General features: G+C 40.6%; 1 protein-coding gene across 2 annotated transcripts in view; it reads left to right on the top strand.

Moving 5' to 3' along the window:
• The window catches only part of LOC124612714 (cell division cycle protein 16 homolog), a 207,658-nt gene that overhangs the window by 100,427 nt on the left and 80,363 nt on the right, over positions 1-26,868 (top strand). For both annotated transcript variants that reach the window (XM_047141067.1, XM_047141068.1), the window contains exon 6: positions 538-617. In XM_047141067.1, the coding sequence (XP_046997023.1) occupies positions 538-617 (80 nt within the window). The remainder of the gene's footprint in view (positions 1-537; positions 618-26,868) is intronic.

Raw genomic sequence — 26,868 nt, 5'->3', positions numbered from 1 at the left:
TATGGGTTATCAGCCCATAGCTATTCTTCGGAAGACCATTTCTCCTGCTCTTGTGTGCCTTGACCCTGTTCTCCAGCGTGGTTGATTACTCAATTTTCCTCAGGGCTGCTCAGGTTCCCAGGGTTCAAAAACTTGGAAGGGAGAGACGGAATTGAGTGTGAGAGGCTAAATGACCTTCACTTGCTTAAATTCATATTTTCACATCACTATCCCATCTGAACCCCAAGACTTTAGTCACCTCAATGTATTCTAACAGCCATTTGAAGCTGGAACTAATACTACTTCTTCAAGTCACTTCTAATTACAGTACACAAAGTATATTCTGTTCCATTCTGATCTTCCAGTCAGTGAGAATTTCTTGTGGTGCTGGGTGTTGAATCTGTATTCTTCATGTAGAAGCACACACTTGTTGCTCACCACTCACTGACTGCATTTTTTTCTCTTAAATTTTACAGCTAGTGTTGTTTCACTTGTGTAGATGTAGCATAAATTTTGAACTTTACTAATGGCAGATATCTTGTTTGTTTGTTTTTGTAGGGTGCTTAAGAAGGACTCCTATCACAGTGGGTGCTTTCCTGTACATATTGCGTGCCTTGTCGATCTCAAGATGTCAAACAGTAAGTGCGTTCCTCTTCTCAGAAAGTGTGTTAAGGAAGCATAGCTGCCTCTTTTTTTCTTTTTTTTTTTTTTCTTCAATAATGTTTGCAAAAAATAATCTGTGAGTATATAAAAAGACTTGTTTATGGCTTTAGTTTTTAACAATAATGCAATGCAGCTGCCATGTAGTTGCTGTTGAAAAATTTTCACATAAGTAAATACTTCATGCAACACACTCAGAAAACAAGTAGGAGCAGTGTATGATTATATCTATGCAGAAAAAAAAATCAAATTATTTTCCACCCCCTGGTATTTACACCAGATAATGGCACAGGGCAGGTAAAATAAAACTGGCTAGTGAAATGTTTTTTGTCACTTTGGGAGAACAATCTAAACACTAAAGACTACATTATACACGTGCATGTAATGTGTTTGCCCATGCCCATTATTGGTAAGCAGGAAATGCTTCTGAATACCACATACATTCCCAGGCCCTGACTGAGATTGATGTGATTCATTAGAAACCCTTTTCTTGAAGTCTGGGAGGAAAGCATAGGTTCTCAATGGTGCCATCCCAGTCCTACTCTCATACATCTACCCTCCTGTTTCACAGATGTAAGCAAAATACACCTACATTTTTCTTTAGGACATTAATTACAACATTGAAGTGTCCGTCAGGATTGCATGTGTTGTAACAAGAACAAACATGATTTATGGAATATGGTACTTGATAAAGCCAACATACGATACAGTGAAGTACAGGTTGCTTGTAGCACTGAACACATTGAATGGACAACTGTAATACAGTTACAGAATAAGCCAAGCGCTCGTTTGTGGTCACCTAAATAATACTGCTTCTTTGTCGGCTCAACAGAGTGCATCCAAGGCAGACCGCTGATAACCACGCAGTTGAGCGCCCCACAAACCCAACATCCAAGGCAGGCCCAGGTGGCCTCTATAAGTGGGCGTGTGAATTGTATGGATGCATGATCTCTGAAATAGAACTTATCATGAGTGAAGGTACATCATTCCTCCCTTCTAGTTGGTGGAAAAACGACATGAATACATAAAAAAACTGGCTGCTGCACCACCATGTAGCCGACAGGTACCACTGATTAGGGGCGGAAGTGATGATGGAGCGGTTTGGCACACCATCCCCTCTCTCGTGAGAGGCTGAAGGGCAGTACCAGGGATGGCATCTCCACGGCAACCTCCTCATCAAGGTCAGGGGTCAGTAAACGAGACATCAGAGGGCATGTCAAAAACAATGGCTGCACAGGACCCAGCAACAGAGGCGGCAGCAGCATTAGGTGCAGTGGGGCTGCACCAGAGACGGCAGGTGAGGAATGGGTCAGAGGCAGCAATCTCCGCTGCAGCACAAACCAGATCGTCTGTGACACAGGAACAGGCATTGGGGTGGGAGGCGGTGGCCCTTTCGGAACAGACCCCGATGTGTGTGGCCGCAGCTGGTCAAAGGGACGGGACATCCGTCCATCAAGAATGCAGATGATGCACAGGCGCCAGACCGAGTGATGCTCGATAACAGCAGGAACCCAGCCTGCGGCCAAAACCATGAGCCGAGACAGGCGCATGCGGCCAGAACCGTTATGTAGCCGACGACATTGGCGGACACGGCATTGGATGCTGCAGGTGAAGGAAGTTCCTTGGTTGGGGTCCATGTAGCAGCTCCACTGGGCACTTGTCCACCACTGGAGTGAAATGGTATGAACTTAAAAAACGGTGTAAAGCAGATTCAGTGGACCTGCCAGATATGTACTTCTGCAACTAAGTTTTAAATGTCCGAACCATGCAGTGGGCCTCACTGTTAGATTGATGATGAAATGGAGGAGTTATGAGAGGGCGAACCTCACTAGCCTTACAAAAGAATGAAAATTTTTGGGGGGAACAAACTGGTGGCTGTTATTGTTAACTATGGTATAAGGAAGTCCCTCTATTGCAAAAATCTTAGACAGGGCTGAAATAGTATCGGCCATGGACGTGGATGGACCTGAGACCTCTGGTTCACAATATGTAGAGCACCACCCTTGGTGCAAACCAACAGGCAGAGTGCTGTAGTTGCGTGATCTTCATTTAGTTACAGTCACTGACAGATGCAGCTATTGCTTCCTCACCAACAAATTTAAGAAGCTACACAGTGATTGACTAATTGCCAGGTATTTTGTTTGTGTCCACCTCAAATGACTCTGGTATGTTCCTATGCTCCTCACAACCCTTCAATACCATTAATTAAGGTGTTGGGCTGATAAGATGCTAGAAAATGTGATTGCTCTTCCCACTGTATTCCATCTCAGGCACTGGATTCTCTGCATATGCAACACTTCTCTCCAATGGGTAAAAATGTATAGATCTCTCTCTCTCTCTCTCTCTCTCTCTCTCTCTCTCTCTCTCTCTCTCTCTCTCAATCATTGTATCTTCTGCACAAAGTTCAATCAGTTCCTGCCATGGTTAGAAATCTGCTTCCTGAAAGAAATATACTACCTGATCAAAGGTGTTCAGACACCTCTATGCAATGCGGAATTGACCATGTGCCAGTATAAAAGGAGGAGTGAATTTTGTGTTGTCAGTAGGGAAGTGGTTACATCAGAATTGGACAATGAGGAGAGCTTAAGGACTAGTCATTGGATATCACCTAAGTGACAGATCTGTCAGGGACATTTCAGCTCTCCAAAAGCTGGCCAAGTCGAATATTGGTGGTGTGACTGTGCAGTGGAAACACGAAGGAACAACCACAGCTAAACCAAAACCAGACCTACCTCATGCACCGATGGCCGGTGATTGTTGTGCATTGCAAAGGGTGGTCGTAAAAACTTCACACGAAATCAGCAGAAGGAATATTTCGTGAGTTCAAGAGTGGTGCCAGTGGTTCAGCTTGCACAATGGCTGTGTGTAGAGAGTTAGAAAGAGTGGGGTACAGTGTTCATAAGCCACACATTTCTGTAATCAGTGCTAAGTGACACATTAGGTGACGCAAAGAGTGATGCCTCTGGACAGTGGATATCTGGAATGATTCCTCGTGCTATACCCTATTATGAGTTGGCTCATTTTTTTCCTTTCTTGCATGATAATTTCTTCATTTGTAGGCTTTTGTGCCTCAGTCAGTAACAACAAAACCCTTACAGGTTCACTCTGTTCTCTGTCTGTCTGTCTGTGTGTTCGACTGTTAATACCACTTTTTCTCAGGAACAAGTAGAAATATCAAGGCAGAATTTGTATGTATCACATTAAGGTCTGTGGTCCCTTGGGGATGTAAAAAGTTTAAGCTTCTAAGTCAATGCAGTCAAAATATATGGCCATTTATGTCACATACTTTGATAGAAGCAAATTCATTCATCAAGAACCATGAAATTTGACAAGAAGTAAGGTTTTGTAGTACATATAAAGGAAAAACTCAGGAAATATTTAATTTGTAATTATATCCCACGGAATTATTTTTCTTTTTCATGTCCACATGTCTGTTAGCCGTGTAACCCATGATTCAAGTTGCAGCAGACTGGGCCCAAAATCCAAACACAATTGCCCAGTCTTCGAGCCATTTCGTGTTTCAGCAAATTGGTCTGATGTTGTACCAAATGGTTCAAATGGCTCTGAGCACTATGGGACTCAACATGATGTTGTACCAATCACATATGACTTACAGAATGTGAGTACGTGTGTCAGACCCAACTGATATATAATTTTGTGGAATTTTGAGTAAGTAATTACAACCTCGAATTTTGAGTAAGTAGTTACAACCTCATGTAATAATCATGTCAGAAATACCACAGAAGATTTATTATCAATGAATACAGTGTAGTATAAATCAGTACCATTTATCTCCAATTTCTGAATACATTGACAGTTCACAATACTAGCACATTTACAAAAACCAACAACACAAATCAGTAATCTTCAAGGCTGTGATATCACTCGAAACATATGATGCATGTAATGGAATTTTGCCTCTCGTGCACTCCCGAGTTTACAGTCTTGATGACTTTGATTATGAAGCTGTCGGTCAACATTTCGTGTGTTGTCTGTCTGGTAAATCTCCATATGATACCTGCCCTCATCGTTTATAATGTGATTTTGGTATATTTTTCAGTAATGATTTGGCTATTTCAGTCCTATGATCACTGTAACTCTATTTGTTGCACAAAATGTACATATTGAAAAGATGAGTATCAAACAGAAAACAAAATTTTTTTTGATGTCCTTTTACTATTGTCTCATGTTTGGGAAGCTTGCTAGTATTTGGTTTTGTTGATAAATTCCAATCATTCCCTTGTTGTACTCCATAACACAACTTGATATCGAAGTATATTGGCCAGCTGCTGTGGCCGAGCGGTTCTAGGCGCTTCAGTCCGGAACCGTGCTGCTGCTACAGTCACAGGTTCGAATCCGTCCTCGGGCATGGATGTGTGTGATGTCCTTAGGTTAGTAAGGTTTAAGTAGTTCTAAGTCTAGGGGTCTGATGACCTCAGATGTTAAGTCACATAGTGCTTAGAGCCATTTGAACCATTTGAAGTATATGGGATCCTCGTGTAATCATTTCTACTGTTCTGTGTTTTGTCATCGTAAAATGAACATCTCGTTTATCTTTCCATTTAACTACGAGTATTTGTTTGCAGCTCCTCATTCTTTATTATGTCCTCTTTAATTTTACTTTACAGAAATCTTTTACCAGTCTTCTGGCTGGTTTGATGCTGCCCACTACAAAGTCCTCTCCTGTGCCAACCTCTCATCTCAGAGTAGCACTTGCAGTCCAGATCCTCAGTTATTTGCTGGATGTATTCCAGTCTCTGTTTTCCTCTACTGTTTTTACCCTCTACAGCTCCTTCTAGCACTATGGAAGTTATTCTGTGATGTCTTAACAGATGTCCTACCATCCTGTCCCTCATTTTTGTCAGTGTTTTCCATATATTACTTTTGTGGCCGATTCTCTGTTGAACCTCCTCATTCCTTACCTTATCATTCCACCTAATTTTCAACATTGTTGTGTAGCACCACATTTCAAATGCTTCCACTCTCTTCTTTTCCAGTTTTCCCACAGTCCATGTTTCACTGCCATACAGTGTCTAATGCTGTGCGACAATAAGAAGCGGTGTGACTTTGGATTGCAAGCAAAATCCACACCTCTCTCACATCAGTTGACTTACTTGATGTGCACAGCCGATCTTCTTCTCTGGATAGCCGGCTGTGTCGCTCCAAAACCACCTCCTCCGAAGAATAATGCTGGCTACGGGCATTTATCAGACTCTCTCTCTCTCTCTCTCTCTCTCTCTCTCTCTCTCTCTCTCTCTCTCTCTCTCTCTCTCCCCTCTTGAAATAAGTGGATACTCTCACATAAATATTCGAATGTTTGCAAGTCAATCGATTTGTCTAGCATTAGATTTGATTAAATTCATTTTTTACTGTAGTTTTTGTAACCACATAGTTATGAACATGTCTTACTTCTAGCAAGTCCAACACATGAAGTACAATTAAATGTCTATAATCAATTGTTCATTTTTCTTTAACAACAATCACAGACACTAAAGCAGCAAGGAATACTACCTGATTACTACTTGCTCTTCCAATATGGCTTCCGTGGCGCGGGTGGCTAACACTTGTCGATGCCGTTCGACCGTCGCGTCTACCTTGTGCTCGTGACTCTTTTCCAGCCTGCACACACAAACATGTGTCACGCAGTATGTACGTTCTCTCACACTTATTTTTAAAATATTGTGTGTTCCGAGACAGTAGGAGGACAAGTGGTTCTGGAATTTATGCGGAAATTCTTGAAGAACTGCAAGTGCTGTACTCCAGACCTACATTCTCAGAAATTTCTTCCTCAAACTAAGGCTTATGTTTGATACTAGTAGACTTCTCTTGACCAAGAATGCCGTTTTTGCCATGTCATCCTTGCTCTGACTGTCATGGGTTACTTTGCTGCCACCTATTTTGTGATCACCAGTCCTGACTTTAAGTTTCTCGCCGATCTCATTTCTGCTACTTCTCATTAGTTTCATCTTTCTTTGATTCACTCTCAGTCCATATCCTGTACTCATTTGGCTGCTGATTAGATTCAGCCAGTCCTGTAATTCTTCTTCACTTTCACTGAGGATTGAATAGTAGGGATGAAGACTATAGTGTCTTAAGACACTAAAAATCTGATCACTTCATTCCTGGTTTTCCACTCTTATTATTCCCTCTTGGCTCTTAGACTTATATATCTTTCCCTATTGATTACCACTATCTTTCTCAGAATTCTTGCACCATTTGATATTGTTGGCATTTATTCCGAGTCGACAAATCCTATGAACGTGTCTTGATTTTTCTTTAGTCTTGCTTCCGTTATTGACCACAATGTCAGAATTGCCTCTCTGGTGCCTTTATCTTTCCTAAAGCCTAACTGATTACCTTGTAACACATCTTCAATTTTCTTTTCCATTCTTCTGTATATAACTCTTGTCAACAACTAGGATGCATGAGTTATTAAGCTGATTTTGCGATAATTCTCACAATTGTTGAGTCTTGCTGTCCTTGGAATTGTGTGGATGACGTTTTTCCAAAAGTTAGATGGTATATCGCCAGACTCATACTTTCTATACACTAATGTGAATAGTCATTTTGTTGCTTCTTCCGCCAAGAATTGTAGAAATTCTGATGGAATGTTATCTAGCCCTTCAGTCTTATTCGATTTTAAGTCCTTCAAAGCTCTTTTAAATTCTGATTCTAATCTGGATCCCCTATCTCTTCTATATTGGCTGCTGTTTCTTGTTCTAGCATGCCATTAGGCATGTCTTCCCCCTCATAGAGGCCATCATTGCACTCTTTCCACATACCTCCTCTCTCATCTACATCTATCAGTGGAATTCTCATTGTGCTTCTAATGTTTCCATCCTTGCACTTGATTTCACTGAAGTTTGTTTTGACTTACGCAGTGGAGAAAAATTGTGTCACGAAATTTTAACCCTGGATAGCTGGTGGCAGTAGGATCCAAAATTACTGATGTTGTGTAGGTTGACAACGCACAATTTTTAACTATGGAAACTTGGTGCCATATGCTTTGATTGGCTGCGGGATTACCCTGTTGCTGAATGCTCTGGACAATGCATGACCGCGAATGCTTTGCGTGCTGGAGATCGCAATGCATCCACGGCGGCCTGCACGCTTGATCGTAGCGTACCAGCCACCCACTCTGGTGGCCTGGGGGCAAATCTGCTGGGGTACCGACACATCCATTATAGTTTCATGATAAGACATACCACTAACAAACCTGTCAACAGCTGTCAGTTTGTGTACAGAAAATCTTTTACAAATTGTGGCGGCCCTGAGAAGGGCTTTTTTTGTAGCTAGGACATTGTTTATTGAAAGCAGGTGCTCGAACTGGCGACCCTCTGACGTGACACAAGCTTGGTAACGTTGAACAGTGTTTTGCTGAAACTCTTTCAAATATTCCTGGCATTGGCCTAATGTGATTGGCAGCATGTTGAATGTGATCCATTAATTCCTCTTTGTTTCTGGGTGGTTGGCATCCAGGTGGGTGAATTAGAACCTTGAAGAATCCACACAGGAAAAAGTCTGGTGGTGTGAGGTCTGGCGGTTGCGGGAGCCATGTCCTACAAGCACCTGTGCCAATTACCTGGCCATCAAAGAGTTAATTTAAATATTCGCGTACAGCATGATTGTTATGTACGGGTGCCCCATCATGCTGCAACCAAATGCGTAGCCGTATGTCCAGGGGAACATCTTCCAGCAGGCTGGGTAGAGTTTCTTGCAAAAAGTGGAGGTAATTTGTGCCGGTAAGTTGAGAAGGTAGACGGACAGGTCCAATCATGCCTGCCCAAATGTTGAGTGAAAATCGTTACTGGTGTCAGTGGACGTACGTGGTGTGAGGATTTCACATTGCCCAGAAATGAACGTTTCGAGTGTTGTAAAGGCCATCCCAATGGAAGGTAAGCAACACAATAGCAGGGAAGTCGAGATCTCGTACAACATGTTGCAGAAGAAACCACCGACAAAACCGTAGCCTGTGTTCATAGTCCGTCACAGGATTTATAGCTCTTGGACAGGGTGGAAACTATATGGATGCTGGCCATCATCCCTCAAAACCTCCCAGACTAATCGATGAGTGACTCCCATGTCATGTCCAACCGCTTGAGTACTTGTTGTAGGTGCTTCCTCAAAGCACTCGAGAACAGTCTCTTTAAATGCAGCACCCCGTCGTTTTCTTTGAAGATGAAGATGACGAGATTGTCATTCATGCAGTGAAAACATGGCTGTGCCTACAAGACAGGAGCTTTTACCACCAGGGAACACATGCTCTTCCACAATGTTGGCATACGGCCATACAATGTGATGGAGACTATGTAGAAAAATAAGACATGGGCAAGGCATGTTGATATATATTGTCACCGAATTCTGACTCTTAACAATAAATATGTTTTGAGAGAAAAAAAAGTGATGCATTACTTATTGAACGACCCTTGTATTTTAAAGTCATAGCAATAACCGGAATTAGCCTCACATAATTTGTAAAATTTAATATTGAACTGTGCCTTTTTTGATGGATTGAATTAGTTGTAAGATATGTATACCTTAAATTTCATGTGTGATTCATGGTTAGGAATGTCTTATTTCATTGTACACTGTTGCTTAAATTTTTGGTTCATATACTGGGTCACAGATCTGTTTTGCACAAATTGTTTTTATTTTTGTCTTTATTGGCAACAAGATCATTATTTGTAAAGTTCAAACATCTTGTAATTTGCAGATGTATTTTAGCACACATTATTTCTCTAAATATGGGCGTTTCTACAAGAGCCCTCTTCAACTTATTCTGTGGAATCTCAGTTTGTTCACTTGTGACAGTACAAAATGTCTTTTAATTTAATTACAATCCACAGAAAACAATTTGTTGTCAGTTCCAGGTATTCTGTTTAGAATGGATGTGTTTGTCCTGTGTACCGCTTAGTCTCTGTTACAATATTCTCTCAGAACATGTTATCCAATATGATATTAAATATATCTAATTCTCTATTATTTACTCCTACCTGATGTAAGGTTGCCTCTTTTATGCCTTGAGTCATTGTATAGTTCCAGATTTTTGGACTATTTTGTATTTTTTTCCAAGTCAGGGGCTCTGATAGTTGATCTTTGTAAGCAATATCATCTTCAACAATTAATTGCTTGGATTATTGTCATACAGGAGCTATGATGTCACTACTGTCATTCTCGGTAGCAGAAGTATCAACATAACACTCATTGTTCTCGCCACAACATTTATGTTTTGAAAATATTTTGTGGGGATATGTCCCTAATATTTAAGAAAATATATTTGGGTGTGCGAACATGACCAAGAATAACATTTAACTGAGTGTGAGGCAAAGAGGTAATAAGAATCTGTGCTGTGTGTGGTGGGCACATTGTAAGTGTGACCATTATACCACAGGCCAGATCCATGGTGTTTACATTTCACCTTGCTGATGTACCACAGACTGGGCACATACAATTTACATTTCACCCGACTGATATACCACAGGCTGGGCCCATGAAGTTTACATTTCATGTGACCAGCGTACCATGGGCCAGGCTCGTGATAATCACACTTGGCCCGAATACCGGACCACGTGTTAGCTCGTAATTATATCACATCTTTTTTTCTGTCTGTCTGTGCAAATTACAATTTTAAATTAAAACATTCCCAAGAGTCCTGGAGTTCCCAGGACTGATATCTTGCCAGTATTGGTATTGATAACAGTCAAAAATCGTTGACATTTTTGATTTCCTAGATCGATGAACTATCTATGTACCTAATTACGTTTGTACAGAACCCTCAGAGTACAAGTTCTTCTCACACTTGGCCAGTTTTTGCTATGGACCTTACTTTTTGATTAAAATTAGGGAAACATTCCACGTAGGAAATATATATCTAAAAACAAAGATGATGTGACTTACCAAATGAAAGTGCTGGCAGGTCGACAGTCACACAAACATCCACAAACATACACACAAAATTCAAGCTTTCGCAACAAACTGTTGACTCATCAGGAAAGAGGGAAGGAGAGGGAAAGACGAAAGGATGTGGGTTTTAAGGGAGAGGGTAAGGAGTCATTCCAATCCCGGGAGCGGAAAGACTTACCTTAGGGGGAAAAAAGGACAGGTATACACTCGCACACACACACACACACACACACACACACACACACACACACACACACACACATATCCATCCACACATATACAGACACAAGCAGACATATTTAAAGACAAAGAGTTTGGGCAGAGATGTCAGTCGAGGCAGAAGTGCAGAGGCAAAGATGTTGTTGAATGACAGGTGAGGTATGAGTGGCGGCAACTTGAAATTAGCGGAGATTGAGGTCTGGTGGATAACGGGAAGAGAGGATATATTGAAGAGCAAGTTCCCATCTCCGGAGTTCGGATAGGTTGGTGTTAGTGGGAAGTATCCAGATAATCCGGACGGTGTAACACTGTGCCAAGATGTGCTGGCCGTGCACCAAGGCATGTTTAGCCACAGGGTGATCCTCATTACCAACAAACACTGTGTCATGCGAATGGACAGTTTGTTGCTGGTCATTCCCACATAGAATGCGTCACAGTGTAGGCAGGTCAGTTGGTAAATCAAGTGGGTGCTTTCACACGTGGCTCTGCCTTTGATCGTGTACACCTTCCGGGTTACAGGACTGGAGTAGGTGGTGGTGGGAGGGTGCATGGGACAGGTTTTACACCGGGGGCGGTTACAAGGGTAGGAGCCAGAGGGTAGGGAAGGTGGTTTGGGGATTTCATAGGGATGAACTAAGAGGTTACGAAGGTTAGGTGGACGGCGGAAAGACACTCTTGGTGGAGTGGGGAGGATTTCATGAAGGATGGATCTCATTTCAGGGCAGGATTTGAGGAAGTCGTATCCCTGCTGGAGAGCCACATTCAGAATCTGATCCAGTCCCGGAAAGTATCCTGTCACAAGTGGGGCACTTTTGTGGTTCTTCTGTGGGAAGTTCTGGGTTTGAGAGGATGAGGAAGTGGCTCTGGTTATTTGCTTCTGTACTAGGTCGGGAGGGTAGTTGCGGGATGCGAAAGCTGTTGTCAGGTTGTTGGTGTAATGGTTCAGGGATTCCGGACTGGAGCAGATTCGTTTGCCACGAAGACCTAGGCTGTAGGGAAGGGACCGTTTGATGTGGAATGGGTGGCAGCTGTCGTAATGGAGGTACCGTTGCTTGTTGGTGGGTTTGATGTGGACGGACGTGTGAAGCTGGCCATTGGACAGGTGGAGGTCAACATCAAGGAAAGTGGCATGGGATTTGGAGTAGGACCAGGTGAATCTGATGGAACCAAAGGAGTTGAGGTTGGAGAGGAAATTCTGGAGTTCTTCTTCACTGTGAGTCCAGATCATGAAGATGTCATCAATAAATCTGTACCAAACTTTGGGTTGGCAGGCCTGGGTAACCAAGAAGGCTTCCTCTAAGCGACCCATGAAAAGGTTGGCGTACGAAGGGGGCATCCTGGTACCCATGGCTGTTCCCTTTAATTTTTGGTATGTCTGGCCTTCAAAAGTGAAGAAGTTGTGGGTCAGGATGAAGCTGGCTAAGGTAATGAGGAAAGAGGTTTTAGGTAGGGTGGCAGGTGATCGGCGTGAAAGGAAGTGCTCCATCGCAGCGAGGCCCTGTACGTGCGGGATATTTGTGTATAAGGAAGTGGCATCAATGGTTACAAGGATGGTTTCTGGGGGTAACGGATTGGGTAAGGATTCCAGGCGTTCGAGAAAGTGGTTGGTGTCTTTGATGAAGGATGGGAGACTGCACGTAATGGGTTGAAGGTGTTGATCTACGTAGGCAGAGATACGTTCTGTGGGGGCTTGGTAACCAGCTACAATGGGGCGGCCGGGGTGATTGGGTTTGTGAATTTTAGGAAGAAGGTAGAAGGTAGGAGTGCGGGGTGTTGGTGGGGTCAGGAGGTTGATGGAGCCAGGTGAAAGGTTTTGTAGGGGGCCTAAGGTTCTGAGGATTCCTTGAAGCTCCGCCTGGACATCAGGAATGGGATTACCTTGGCAAACTTTGTATGTGGTGTTGTCTGAAAGCTGACGCAGTCCTTCAGCCACATACTCCTGACGATCAAGTACCCCTACCTTCTACCTTCTTCCTAAAATTCACAAACCCAATCATCCCGGCCGCCCCATTGTAGCTGGTTACCAAGCCCCCACAGAACGTATCTCTGCCTACGTAGATCAACACCTTCAACCCATTACGTGCAGTCTCCCATCCTTCATCAAAGACACCAACCACTTTCTCGAATGCCTGGAATCCTTACCCAATCCGTTACCCCCAGAAACCATCCTTGTAACCATTGATGCCACTTCCTTATACACAAATATCCCGCACGTACAGGGCCTCGCTGCGATGGAGCACTTCCTTTCACGCCGATCACCTGCCACCCTACCTAAAACCTCTTTCCTCATTACCTTAGCCAGCTTCATCCTGACCCACAACTTCTTCACTTTTGAAGGCCAGACATACCAACAATGAATGGGAACAGCCATGGGTACCAGGATGGATCCTTCGTACGCCAACCTATTCATGGGTCGCTTAGAGGAAGCCTTCTTGGTTACCCAGGCCTGCCAACCCAAAGTTTGGTACAGATTTATTGATGACATCTTCATGATCTGGACTCACAGTGAAGAAGAACTCCAGAATTTCCTCTCCAACCTCAACTCCTTTGGTTCCATCAGATTCACCTGGTCCTACTCCAAATCCCATGCTACTTTCCTTGATGTTGACCTCCACCTGTCCAATGGCCAGCTTTACACGTCCGTCCACATCAAACCCACCAATAAGCAACGGTACCTCCATTAAGACAGCTGCCACCCATTCCACATCAAACGGTCCCTTCCCTACAGCCTAGGTCTTCGTGGCAAACGAATCTGCTCCAGTCCGGAATCCCTGAACCATTACACCAACAACCTGACAACAGCTTTCGCATCCCGCAACTACCCTCCCGACCTAGTACAGAAGCAAATAACCAGAGCCACTTCCTCATCCTCTCAAACCCAGAACCTCCCACAGAAGAACCACAAAAGTGCCCCACTTGTGACAGGATACTTTCCGGGACTGGATCAGATTCTGAATGTGGCTCTCCAGCAGGGATACGACTTCCTCAAATCCTGCCCTGAAATGAGATCCATCCTTCATGAAATCCTCCCCACTCCACCAAGAGTGTCTTTCCGCCGTCCACCTAACCTTCGTAACCTCTTAGTTCATCCCTATGAAATCCCCAAACCACCTTCCCTACCCTCTGGCTCCTACCCTTGTAACCGCCCCCGGTGTAAAACCTGTCCCATGCACCCTCCCACCACCACCTACTCCAGTCCTGTAACCCGGAAGGTGTACACGATCAAAGGCAGAACCACGTGTGAAAGCACCCACGTGATTTACCAACTGACCTGCCTACACTGTGACGCATTCTATGTGGGAATGACCAGCAACAAACTGTCCATTCGCATGAGACTGTGTTTGTTGTTAATGAGGATCACCCTGTGGCTAAACATGCCTTGGTGCACGGCCAGCACATCTTGGCACAGTGTTACACCGTCCGGGTTATCTGGATACTTCCCACTAACACCAACCTATCCGAACTCCGGAGATGGGAACTTGCTCTTCAATATATCCTCTCTTCCCGTTATCCACCAGACCTCAATCTCCGCTAATTTCAAGTTGCCGCCACTCATACCTCACCTGTCATTCAACAACATCTTTGCCTCTGCACTTCTCTGCCCACTCTTTGTCTTTAAATATGTCTGCTTGTGTCTGTTTATGTGTGGATGGATATGTGTGTGTGTGTGCGAGTGTATACCTGTCCTTTTTTCCCCCTAAGGTAAGTCTTTCCGCTCCCGGGATTGGAATAACTCCTTACCCTCTCCCTTAAAACCCACATCCTTTCGTCTTTCCCTCTCCTTCCCTCTTTCCTGATGAGGCAACAGTTTGTCGCGAAAGCTTGAATTTTGTGTGTATGTTTGTGGTTGTTTGTGTGTCTGTCGACCTGCCAGCACTTTCATTTGGTAAGTCACATCATTTTTGTTTTTAGATATATTTTTCCTACATGGAATGTTTCCCTCTATTATAACTATATATATAACTATATAACAAAGATGAGGTGACTTACCGAACGAAAGTGCTGGCAGGTCATATATATATATGTTTTTTGTAACTCCTCATACAACAGTCTAACTGATCCCTCTGTGGTATCCCTGGAACACTATACATTCCAAAGTACAGTTCATGTAGAGTGTATCTAGCCATAGAGTGGGGTGTCATGTGCAAAAACTGCATATGACAAACTGTCTCTATTTGTTTATGCTCTATTTACACAGCGTTACAACCTCTCTGTTAATGTAGCATGCAAATTTTCCAGTACTCCATTTGTTAGATGACGATAACTATGAGACTGTACTTTTGCAATTCACAAAAATTTGCAAATTCTCAGCAATTTATCGGTTATGAAATTGCTTCCTATGTTGCTTGAATAGTGCTGATGATGTTCCATATCTGAATATAATTTCTCAGCTTATATTTGGGTTATCATATCATTATCTTGCTTTCTGATAGCAGGGTGTATATGCCCCAGGACAACTAGGAAATCCATGAAAAACCTTGGAATTTTTTCATCTGAGAGAAAACCAGGAAAAATGTAAGTTGCAAAGGAAATTTGCCATTACAACAAGAAAACGTACTGTACACACAAGCGACTGCCAACAGCAAAATGTGTCAAAGGCTTTTGGACAAAGAGTTACGTAATACTTCATAACAACAAATTGTTTCCAAAGAGGTGACATGACAAATAGATACATTAGATTCGCCCGAGTAGTTGCCAGCGGGCTCATGCGCATGCACAGTTGAGTCGCATATGAGCAGTACTTTCTCCCACTTCTCGCTACTTAAAGTTTGGCTGTAGATGTATCGGCAGAAGCAACAAGCCACCAGATGCTACCTAGAAAATTTTTTCTGGCGCACCCAAGCTGCCAGATTTCTTCATGTGCAGGGCAATCTAGTTTGTAGTGGGGACGGGGTAGCCTACGTGTTTACGTTTAGTGATTTTGCTGTTTCCTCATCATTTACAGTTGTCCCCTCAAATGAAAACAAAACGGGTTTCTATGGCTGTGAGCTATAAAGTGAATACATTCACATAATTATAGAAGGGTAAAATATGTTATTGGTTTCAGTTTTGTGATTTTATTTTATTTCCATGTTTTTGGCAGTTAAGTGTTAATCCCCTTGCAAAACGGTGAAGTCTTTTGTAAAGAAATTTGGCATTTATTAATCTTTATTGCTGAGGCAGTCAATTTATTTGAAATGAAGCATTTCATTCCACACTATTGGCTAGTTTAAACTGTTCGCTGTATTTCAAGTGCATGTTTTCATCTTCTGACGTGTATGGTATTATTATGGCATAATAGAGAACCAAACATGAGATAACACAGTACTGGTTCTCCAAAAAAATTTACATCTTGAAAATCACACTAAAAAGCTTAATCTCAGCTTGGAGCCTACTTCATTATGAATCTGGAAAGACAAATGTGCACTTCAAGCCAAATTATGCATTCTTGTATGGCTTATGAAATTCTGATGCTCTTGAGGCATCTTCTGATGTCATCTTCTTTATGATTTAATGTAAGATCTATTAATGCTTTATATGTATGAACACACAGACTTCCTATGTCACCGTAGGTGTGCCTGCGCACAATGCCTGTTTTCTGGTGCCCTCTAGCAATTGCTGAAATGAACCTATTTCTGACAGGTTGCAGGAAAATATAGTGAGTGGTGGTTTGAAAAGTGTTACTTTCAAAATAAATTTTCTTTTACTCAAGATTAATTATGTTACGTGTGAGAATGTGTGATGACTCCCTTAAACCGCAGAGTATTTAACTCGCATTTAAAACTTAACTCCTTGAAGACCAGCCACTTAGAAGAATTTCAAATCCAGAAGACCGGACATTTACGTCATATTTAAAATTTTATTGTCACATTTGTGTGATGTATCTTAAAGCATAAGACACGCAAAAAAAAAGACCGATAGTATATGTGCAAGTTATGCTTTTCTTGTAGCTACACTATGTGTATTAATCTAAACCATTAACTTTTCCTATTTGTGCGTTCGCGGTGCTTAAAGAGTGACGTTGCTACTGGCTGACTACATCATGTGTCCTATGCTCTGAATCTCTGCTGTCATCGACTGATGGGATCACGTGACATGTGCCATGGAATATTTTTTCCGTGTTCGCATATACGCCCTAGATAGGTTCCCCTACTGTAAACATAGCCAGAGCACCCTGAAATGTAAGAATATATTTGTTTCCTCAGTACATCTGGTTCAAAGGACAAACCAAGTCAATTTCACACTTCTCGAATATATTTTTGGTATTCTTAGTGAGTTCCAGAGACATCTTCATATGTCACCCACTTGGATTCATTTGCTGCTAATATATATTTATGGCAGCTATACTACTCTAATTTTAATCTAAATATCATTAATGTTGGTGACAGGTCTTATTTTTGCCTAAAAAATATCATTTATCTTGTTTAAGATAAAATATATTTTTAACTGCTCAACATATGGCTTATGTCTCCCTCTTGATCGTATTGTATCCACTTTCAACTTTATTTATCATTCTTGAGATGTACATGATGGGTAGGCTTTTTCCAATCTTTGCTTGACTTTGTACGACCCCAGTAGAGGTCTGACTTGCATCCATGGTGGTTATGAAGTCCTCCTCAAAGTCCAGATAATGCATATTGGTGCACTGATGACTTCCTCTTGTAAATGCCAAAAGGCGTTTTGTTGCTCAGTGCATCAATAGTAATGAGCTTCTTTCTTTAACAGATCATATTGTGGCTTGATGATTACGCTGGAATTACTTATGAATTACCTATAGTGCTGGACAAGACCTAGGAAAGCCTTCAGTTCCTTCATGATTTTAGTCTATGCATAACCTTTTATTACTCTGGCCCTCTCTGGGTCTGGCTTTACGCCTGTGGACACTTCTATTCGCAGAAATTCACCTTTGTTGACCTGAAGTTTTAGGCTGTTGAGTCTAAGTCTTTCAAGAATAAGAATAAGAATCTTTATTAACCGTTCAGTATTTTCTTATACAATGGGCCTCGTCAATAAGTTCAATTACAGTATAAAGATGGTTATATTCTCATAACAGTGTATATATAAATCATATGAATGTTAGTGTAGTACAATAGCAAACATTTGAAATTTTATATAGTGTTAATTTCACAATAAAAAAGAAAACATTATACAAATTTGTATTACGCAGGGAGTATTCATGTTGATGACACTATGTCATTATCATATACATGTTGATAACACTAAGTCATTATCCTAAGATATTGATACAAATATAGAGCACTCGAAATAGGTCTATGCCTATATGTTAGATATTGTTTTTCCAAATTTAGGTCCTACTACAGGCAGAGGTACCTTTCTCTATGTTAAAACAGCAAATCTGCCATATTAGAATCTTCATAATCATCAACTGAGTAAAATGCTTTACCTTTGAGCCATTGACCCAATATTGTCTTAAACTTATTTTTAGATACTGTTGGTACAATTTTAGGGAGCATATTAAACAGTTCGAGGCCTACATATTTATGTATTACTACTACTACTACTACTACTACTACTACTATTACTATTATGTATCCCGGACAATCAAGAGTATGGCAGATCAATTGTGTGGTTTTGTCTTGTATTATGGGTGTGGACAGATGACCTAAGGGGATATTGAGCTATATTTTCTTTTACGTGTAATAAGCAATAATAGATGTACAAACAAGGAAATGTCACGATGTTAAGTTTTTTGAAATGTTCCCTGCATGTATCCCTAGGAGGTAAACATCGAAGAGCTTTTTTTGCCATCTAAAAATTGATACTGAATTGGGAGAATTTCCCCTGAGCAGAATACCATATGAAAGATGGGGGTGGATATAAGCCAAATAAGAATGCAGCAGTAAGTTTTGGCTGACATTATTCCTAAGCTTATAAAGAAGAACATAGCATGTGCAAGTTTATAACAGACGTATGTGATATGTTTATTCCAGCTAAGTTTCTGGTCAATCATCATTCCTAACAGTTTAACAGACTTATTTTCTTTGTTTGATACCTTCAAATTAAAGAATATTTCCTCAGTTTTTGTTTCATTTGTGTATAGGGAGTTTGCACTAAAACAATGAACCGATTTTTCAAATATTATATTATTTTTTTCTCGTAAAGATTCAAGAGTCTGTCCTGAATTGATAAAAGTTGTATCATCCGCATAGATGACTGTTTTACAGGGTAAATACTGTGCATATCATTAACATACACTACAAACAGGAAGGGCCCAAGTATGGAGCCCTGTGGCACACCTCTTTTTATTGTTTGTGAGTTTGACAGCTGCCCATTTACACTAACAAATTGTACTCTGTTGCTTAAGTAGGATTCTAATAATTTCAGGGTGTCCTGTTCCATGCCATAGTGTCTTAATTTCATGATCAAAGTACTATGAGATACAGTGTCAAATGCTTTACTCAGGTAGCACAAGAGGAGAGTAGCACAAGAGATTAATTTGTTTTCAAAGCCATCATATATATCACTAACAATATTTTCAATTGCTTTAACTGTGGATATTTTAGACCTGAATCCACACTGTGAGTTACTTAATAGGTTATTCCTCTCAAAATAGTGATACATTTGTTGGTGAACACAGTCTTTGATTATTTTAGATATTATTCGGATTAATGAGATCGGATGATAGTAGCTTGGATTTGATTTATCTCCTTTCTTAAATATATGAATAGTTACTGCTATTTTCAAACAGTCGGGGAAAATCCCTTGCTGTAATATACGGTTAATGAGAGTGCTTAGAGGGGACAGAAGATCACTTGATATCTTCTTTATGACAAAGTTTGACAGACCATAGAAGTCCTCTGCTCTGGAACTACTTAGTTTGTCTGTTGCTTTGCTAACATCATTTTCAGTTACTGTTGCCCAGCAGAATTTATGAACTACATTCTTATTTAAACCTAAAAGCGTTTTTGCATCAAGCATGGCTTTGGGGGGAGACAAATCTTGTTGTAAACTAAAGTTAACAAAGTGTGAGTTTAAGATTTGTGGAGCAATGGGTATAGCTAGCTGAGTTGTTGGTCTATTTATTTCACATTTAATTACTTCCCAGGCAGCTTTACAGCTGTTTCTAGATTTAAGAATATAGTTATCATTCGCCCTATGTTTTGCCAAGCTTATTTCAGATCTATAAATTTTTCTTATTCTAATGTACTCGCTGCTGTTATGAGATCTGTCCTTAAACATAAGAAGCATAATCCTGATGCTGTTGAGGTATGGTGTGAACCAATTATTTAGTCTCTGTGGTTTATGAGCTTGGTGTGTGTGTGTGTGTGTGTGTGTGTGTGTGTGTGTGTGTGTGTGTGTGTGTGTTTTTACTAATCTGGGACAACACTCATCAAATATTCTTGCAATGTCCTCCATAAATAATTGCTTGGTGTGTGTGTGTGTGTGTGTGTGTGTGTGTGTTTTACTAATCTGGGACAACACTCATCAAATATTCTTGCAATGTCCTCCATAAATAATTTGCTTGTGTTATTCACACACATATCTTTGTATCAGATGTTATTCCAGCTAACTGATCTTAATCTAGTTCTAAACTCTCTTATGTTGCTGTTGCATTCATTCATAGGTCTAACAGTTTTGTGTTGTTCATCTGGAATGCTGACTGGGACTGTAATCCATAGCCCATCATTGTCAGCTATGCCTAACTTGACTACTCCAATTTCATCGTTATTTTCATGGATATTACTTATTATATTGTCTAAACATGCATTATATCTAGTAGGTTTATCATTCAGACAATAGCAATCAAAAGCTATTAAGCTATCCAAGAATTCCAACATGATATGACTCTGTACGCTGATATCCATATTAATATAACCAAAAATTAAAATATTTGGTATTTATATTTAGGCTTAGTTAGTAAGACTAACAGTTTTTTTAAAAAAATTACTGTAGATTCATATTCACTAGAAGATAGTGTGCGATATACAGATGCAACAATAATATTATGTTTAGGTATATGTACAACTGCAGCCTCAAAGGTGGTGTCTATGCACAGGTCTGTGACTTCAATAATAAAGTATTGTAGATTTAGTCCATTCTTAATATACATTGCAACACCCCCATGTCCAATTGTTGATCTGCAGTAACTATTAGCTAAGGAGTAACCAAATGGAATATTGAGATCAATTTCTGATGAATATAGCCAATGCCCATTTACACTGAGTATACCACAGTTGGAAGTTTCTAACTAGTACTGCAATTCTCCCAACTTCTTTCTTAAAGACTGAATATTAATATGTAAGAACAGAAGACTATTTTTGCTAACCCTGGGCTGTGAAGAAGAGGGTTGAGATTGTCTTTTTTAAGGGCACTTCTATACAGCTGATATCTTGAGTTGTTTGTAAGTCTACTGCTGGTAGCAAGGCCCCATTTTGACAACGTTCGGATACATCTAGTTTTCTGGGCTCAGAGTGAATGGTTTGTAGACTATTTTGATCCTGCTGGAACATATCTTTTAATATTTTGCCAGACAGACCAGCAGGCTTTACAGGTTTGCCTGGTCCAGTGGTATTACCGTAAAGGTGGCCATTTCTTTACTCACAGTTTTGGTAATCAGTTCCGAGATTAATCTTCTTCTTTGGTTGTTGAGGTGGAATCCTTGTCGTGTATAGCACTCCCTGTCAAACTCGCTAGCTTTAATGATTGTGGTATTTTTGAATTTCGAACACAGTTGATATAGCTGTTTGTTTACTTCCAGTACCTCGCGATTTACGCAGGATCTATTTGCAAGATCATATCTAAGTGGAACATCGACAACAAACACTTTTTTCGATGTGATACTTGGTAATGTGCTTCTTAAATCTTTTATTAAGTTCACGCTGTGGTTTTTCGCTATGTCATTTGTTCCAGTCATAATTACAATGGCATCAGCTTCAGAAGCCTTTTTGTTAGCGTTTTGCAAGACATCCTTGGCTTCTGCTGAAGGATACACATACCCCAGACACTCAAGATTTACGTTTTCATTAAGGTAACTTGAAACATTATGACCTTGGCCATCACCTAATAATGTAACTTAGGTTTTACGTACAAAATTTTGACCATTGCACTGTTTCACTCCTGTTTGAATTTCTTTTTGATATTTATTAGCACTATTATGTTTCACTGCATATGTTTCCTGTTCGTTACTTTGTTCATGAAACTTGTTAACATTCACACTTCAGCTACTTATGTTGTTTTGCTGCGAATGTTTCTTGTTCATCACTTCGTTCACAAAACTTACTTCCGTTCACTCTACAGGTTTTTACACTGTCTTCTACCTGGCAGAGCTGAGAATATTTGTTTTCGTCTGCGAACCTTATTCTTCTTGGCTGTTTATTTACTATTGCTAAGGTATTGTTATGGTGAACCGTTTCCCAGAGCGGAGGTTCCTTTACAGTACAGCTTACCTTCAATATCTGTGATTCGTTATTTGCTGCTTCTGAAATCCCACATGCTCTCTGAGTGAGTCTTAGCTGCTGATTTTCTTTCTTCAGGTATATGATTTCTTTTTGTAGGACTTCCACAGTTTTCTACAGACTGATTATTTGTTCGTTTATCTTCACAGTAATATCACTACAAGGCATATATTTGTTGTTTTTTAATACTGAACTGTAACTTTCATACACATGCGAATTACAAACACTACCAGTTGCCGCCATCACTTATGTTATTCTCACATTGTGGTTCTGTAAGGAGGAATAGGATATCACTACATCATCCAAGTAAATGAACAGTTTGTCGCCTTCTAGCCCTGTAAAAAGGATTTCACCAGCTTCTGGAAAGTACATGGAGCTGTTTTGAAGCCCGTTAGCTTGTGTTTATATTCATTAAGTTCATATAGTGTACTGAAAGCCTTCTGTTCTCAATCCTCTTTGTCTGATTGGATGTATTAATAGTCTTCTGCTAAATTGTGAGTTTGTCTATCCTCGTCAATGAATAAACTAAATTTAGGTAGATTTCATTTAGACAATTATAGCCAGTGAGCTAACACCAATTTTTTTTTCCACCACCGTCTGTCTTTTCTGGGATCTTTATCAGCAGGAAATTCCATCCACTTTTGCTGGGTGCTATTATGTCATGCTCCAACATTTTCTCTTATTTCCTGCTGGAACACTTTCTTCTGTGCTTTCAGTGTTCTTTAGTGCTGCAAAAAAGTCACCCAATCTTTCATTTGTGGTAACATTTTGACTTTGCGCTGGATGCTCTCTGTGTAAGATAACTTATCTCCTAGCTAGTGAAAAATGTTGTTCAAAAAGTAAGGTGACTTTATATTTTTATGAAAAAAATATTTATTTATTAATCAATATTCGTGTTGTCCTCTTCGAAGTAATCCCCCACAGATACAATACACTTGTGCCAATGCTTATTCCTGTCCTCGAAGCACTTCTCGTAAGCACTTTTTGGTGCAGCTTTGAGCACTTCCAGCAATGCAGTTTTTATTTCTTCAATCATTGAAACTCAGGCATGATTGTCACATTGTTTTTGGTCATAAAATCTTTCGCAAGCAACGATGAATGAGCAGGTGCATTGTCTTGATGTAAAAGCCATGAATTGTTGTTCCACAATTCCAGACTTTTTTTGCGTATTGATTGCTTTTCACAAATGGCGCATAACGTCAAGGTAATATTCTTTATTGACCACACGACCTCGAGGCAATAATTCATAATGCAGTATGCCACGGTAATGGATGGGGGGGTGTAGGGTGGGGTGGGGTGGGGGAAACCAGTGACATTGAACTTGGCATGCTTTTTTCGGTCATGACTCTTCAAGATGCTTCCTTTGGGACGATTGGGCTTTGGTTTCAACGTCGTAACCGTAAACCCATGTTTCATCACCAGTTATGACCATTTTGAGTAAATCAGGATCATCATTGACATCATCCAAGAGCTCCTGAGCGATGCTCATGCGACGGTTCTTCTGAAGCAACTTCGTCGACATACATCTCGTCCCCAAAAATGTCCAAAAAAATTGCATTGCCGAACATTTCTTTTAGTTAGAGCAGACTCATTGTATGCCACTGTCAACATTTCAAGTGTTTTAGTGCACTTGATTCCATTTTTCACACAAAATTTGATGCAAAACACATCTAACCTTTCTATCTGTCAAAAACAAAGTATGCTGTACACTTGAAACTGTGAACATATATTCAGGACATGTGTACCAACATAAAAAAAAAGATTAAAAGATTGATAATCAAATGTACGTTGCCCGCGCCGTTTGAAAAGTCACCTTACTTTTTTGAACAGCCCTCATACATTGCACATAGCTCTGAAATGACTGATATTATTTAAATGACTTACACAGGTGTTCTTTGAAGTGCAGTTGTTCACACTTTTATCTGTATTGTAAACTTACTGACATGGTATACAACTGAACGATTGCTGCTTCCATACATGATGTTAAAATAGTTTGTGATGCCACTGTCTCATTTCAGTTAATTAGTCCTTTCGTAATTAGGAATAAGCTTTATTTGACTGTGAAGCTTTGGACTGATGACGTAATTATCACATGCCATTATTACACCACTGGCCATTAAAATTGCTACACCAAGAGGAAATGCAGATGATAAACGGGTATTCATTGGACAAATATATTATACTAGAACTGACATGTGATTACATTTTCACACAATTTGGGTGCATAGACCCTAAGAAATCAATACCTGGAACAACCACCTCTGGCTGTAATAACGGCCTTGATACGCCTGGGCTAGAGTGCTGCAACGCCCAATGTTTGACCGGTCACGGCTCGCCTGTTGACTGGGGGGACCGAGTCGCTCGTGTCCGGCCCCACACGACTCGGCTCGGTCATGTACTCGCCCCATGTCTGTTGTCCAGATTCCGGACACGCGGATAACCGAGCATGACCAGTCACCGCTGACGTCTCACCTGCCTTGCCCCTGCTTGCTGCACTGTACTGTACAAATCCAAGCCCCCCCCCCCCCCCCCCCCCCCTCTCTCTCTCTCTCTCTCTCTCTCTCTCTCTCTCTCTCTCTCTCTCACTCACACACACACACACACACACACACACACACACACACACATACACAATGTATTTATCTCTGTCTCTCTCTTTCAATACAAAAGTAATGTTTCCAAGAACAGGTACGTGACACAGCTAAATTCATAAAGCACTTGGAAAGTAAAATGATATTTCAATACAATCACGGATAGAAAACGAGTCTCATTTCCAAACAGAAGATATATTTTTCTTTTCATTAATAGGAAACATTAAATAAGTGCTGTCCCTGTAATCTAGAAGACAACCACCTTCATAAAGAAAGCATACAAAGAACATTAAACATTTACAGACGTAACTTGTCATACTTTTCACTTGTTTGCAACAGAAACAAAATTATAGTTATTGTTGATCAGCAGTAAATCACTAACGCGTTCTGGATTTAATTGCCTGCGGCGATTTGTTAGTAACATGCCGGCTTTACTGAAGCGTCTTTCACTGGGTGCGCTTGTTGCTGGGATACATAAAATACGTCTTGCAACTGCAGCCAGGCCTGGCAGATCTGTTTCATGTCTGCTCCACCACTTTCAGATGTCACCATCATCTCCGGGGTGCATTAAAATGTAGAGATCTACTTCATCTGCTGCAGATGATCTGTTGTTCCTCCATTCCTTGACACAATCTCTCTTTCTGGGTGGTGATGACAGTACTTGAAGGATCTATGATAGTAAACAACGAGACAAGTAATACAGAACTGATGTGGAAACCATCGAAACGTTCCCGTAAAAACGAGGTGTTTTACGTTAATGAAATATGATACGAATTATAACATTCCCGTTTCTCTATAATAAACTATCCACTAACTATGCAAAAACTGTTATGTTAATGATTGCGTAAGTAGCACACATTTGTCGTACATTGCTAAGAATTTCCTGCTTTTTATTTATTTCAAGCATATTAAGATCACGGAAAGACGGCCAAAGAAACGTAGCAATTTTATGCCTGGAAGTGATCACAATCTTCTCACAATCAAAAGTCAAGGATTGATTTTTAATCCTTTGTACCTCCTGGTAAAATATACATATCTGTTAGTACACATCAATTACGTTAGTTAATTATAAATCTATCGCATATCATAATGAAACAGTGCTTTTAACTGTGGTAATTACGCACCTGACAGTGTTATTGACACTGCAAATTTGTTGCAGCTTGTGAAACCAAAGAAGTACTAACTGGATTGTCGGTTCTTTTTCGCCTTCTAATTCATCTGTGGCCTCTTTAAATGGTCTCAGAAAATTCGCAATTTTTCCTGCAAGCTCATTATCATATCCTTGCAATCTGTAAGCAGAGTCCTTTTCCGTCAGAAAAGCAGCAACTTTGTTATACCGAGTGTGTAACGATTCCAGCATAGTATACAAGCTGTTCCAGCATGTGCAGACCTCTCGTTTTAACAATGATTTCAAAGACAAGCAGAGGCCACTTTTCTTAATATACCTTACAATGCATTTTGCAGTATTTATTGTTGATGCGATGTTAGGGGCATGATTTAACAAGAAGTTATCTTCATCGAAAGTATGGCTAAGTGTTGTGTTTATACAATGAGCAGCACAAGGCTTTATTACATTGGCACCCTGGTTGGAGACAAAAACAAAACTGTGCAACATGTCCGGCGAAATGTCACAATCAAGCCATCCTCCCCTCATTTTCTTTCGTAATATTTACTCCCGTCTTCTTAACGTCCGGGAATTTTGTTGTAAATAAAACATTGTTCACAAGAGACCAATCTGTGTTAAAGCAATGTGTTGTAAGCGTCAAATAGTTTACCTGATTATGCGAATCAGTCCACATATCAACTGTCGGAGCACATGTTTTATTAATAACTTCCGCAATAACAGAAGGCATTATGCTGTTTCATATTGCATCAGCTTGTTCTTTGACATGTCTGCTTATAGTAGAGGGATGTGGCATGACATCTGCCACGTTAACTTCTCCATAATGCGCACCTAGATGTATTAATTCTTGGCCTAGTTCTCTGAAACGTTTGCCGAAAACAGCATTAAAAGGTCTCATATCTTTAGCACACATTGCAACACACTTTGCTGTAATACTATTTTTTATTACTGCCGGTATCCCTGTGTTTCTTTAAATGAGTGGTTCCCAACTGGAAAC

This window comes from Schistocerca americana, chromosome 4 (genome assembly GCF_021461395.2).
Source record: "Schistocerca americana isolate TAMUIC-IGC-003095 chromosome 4, iqSchAmer2.1, whole genome shotgun sequence".
Taxonomy (NCBI): Eukaryota; Metazoa; Arthropoda; class Insecta; order Orthoptera; family Acrididae; genus Schistocerca; species Schistocerca americana.
This window is presented reverse-complemented; position numbering and strand designations above follow the sequence as displayed.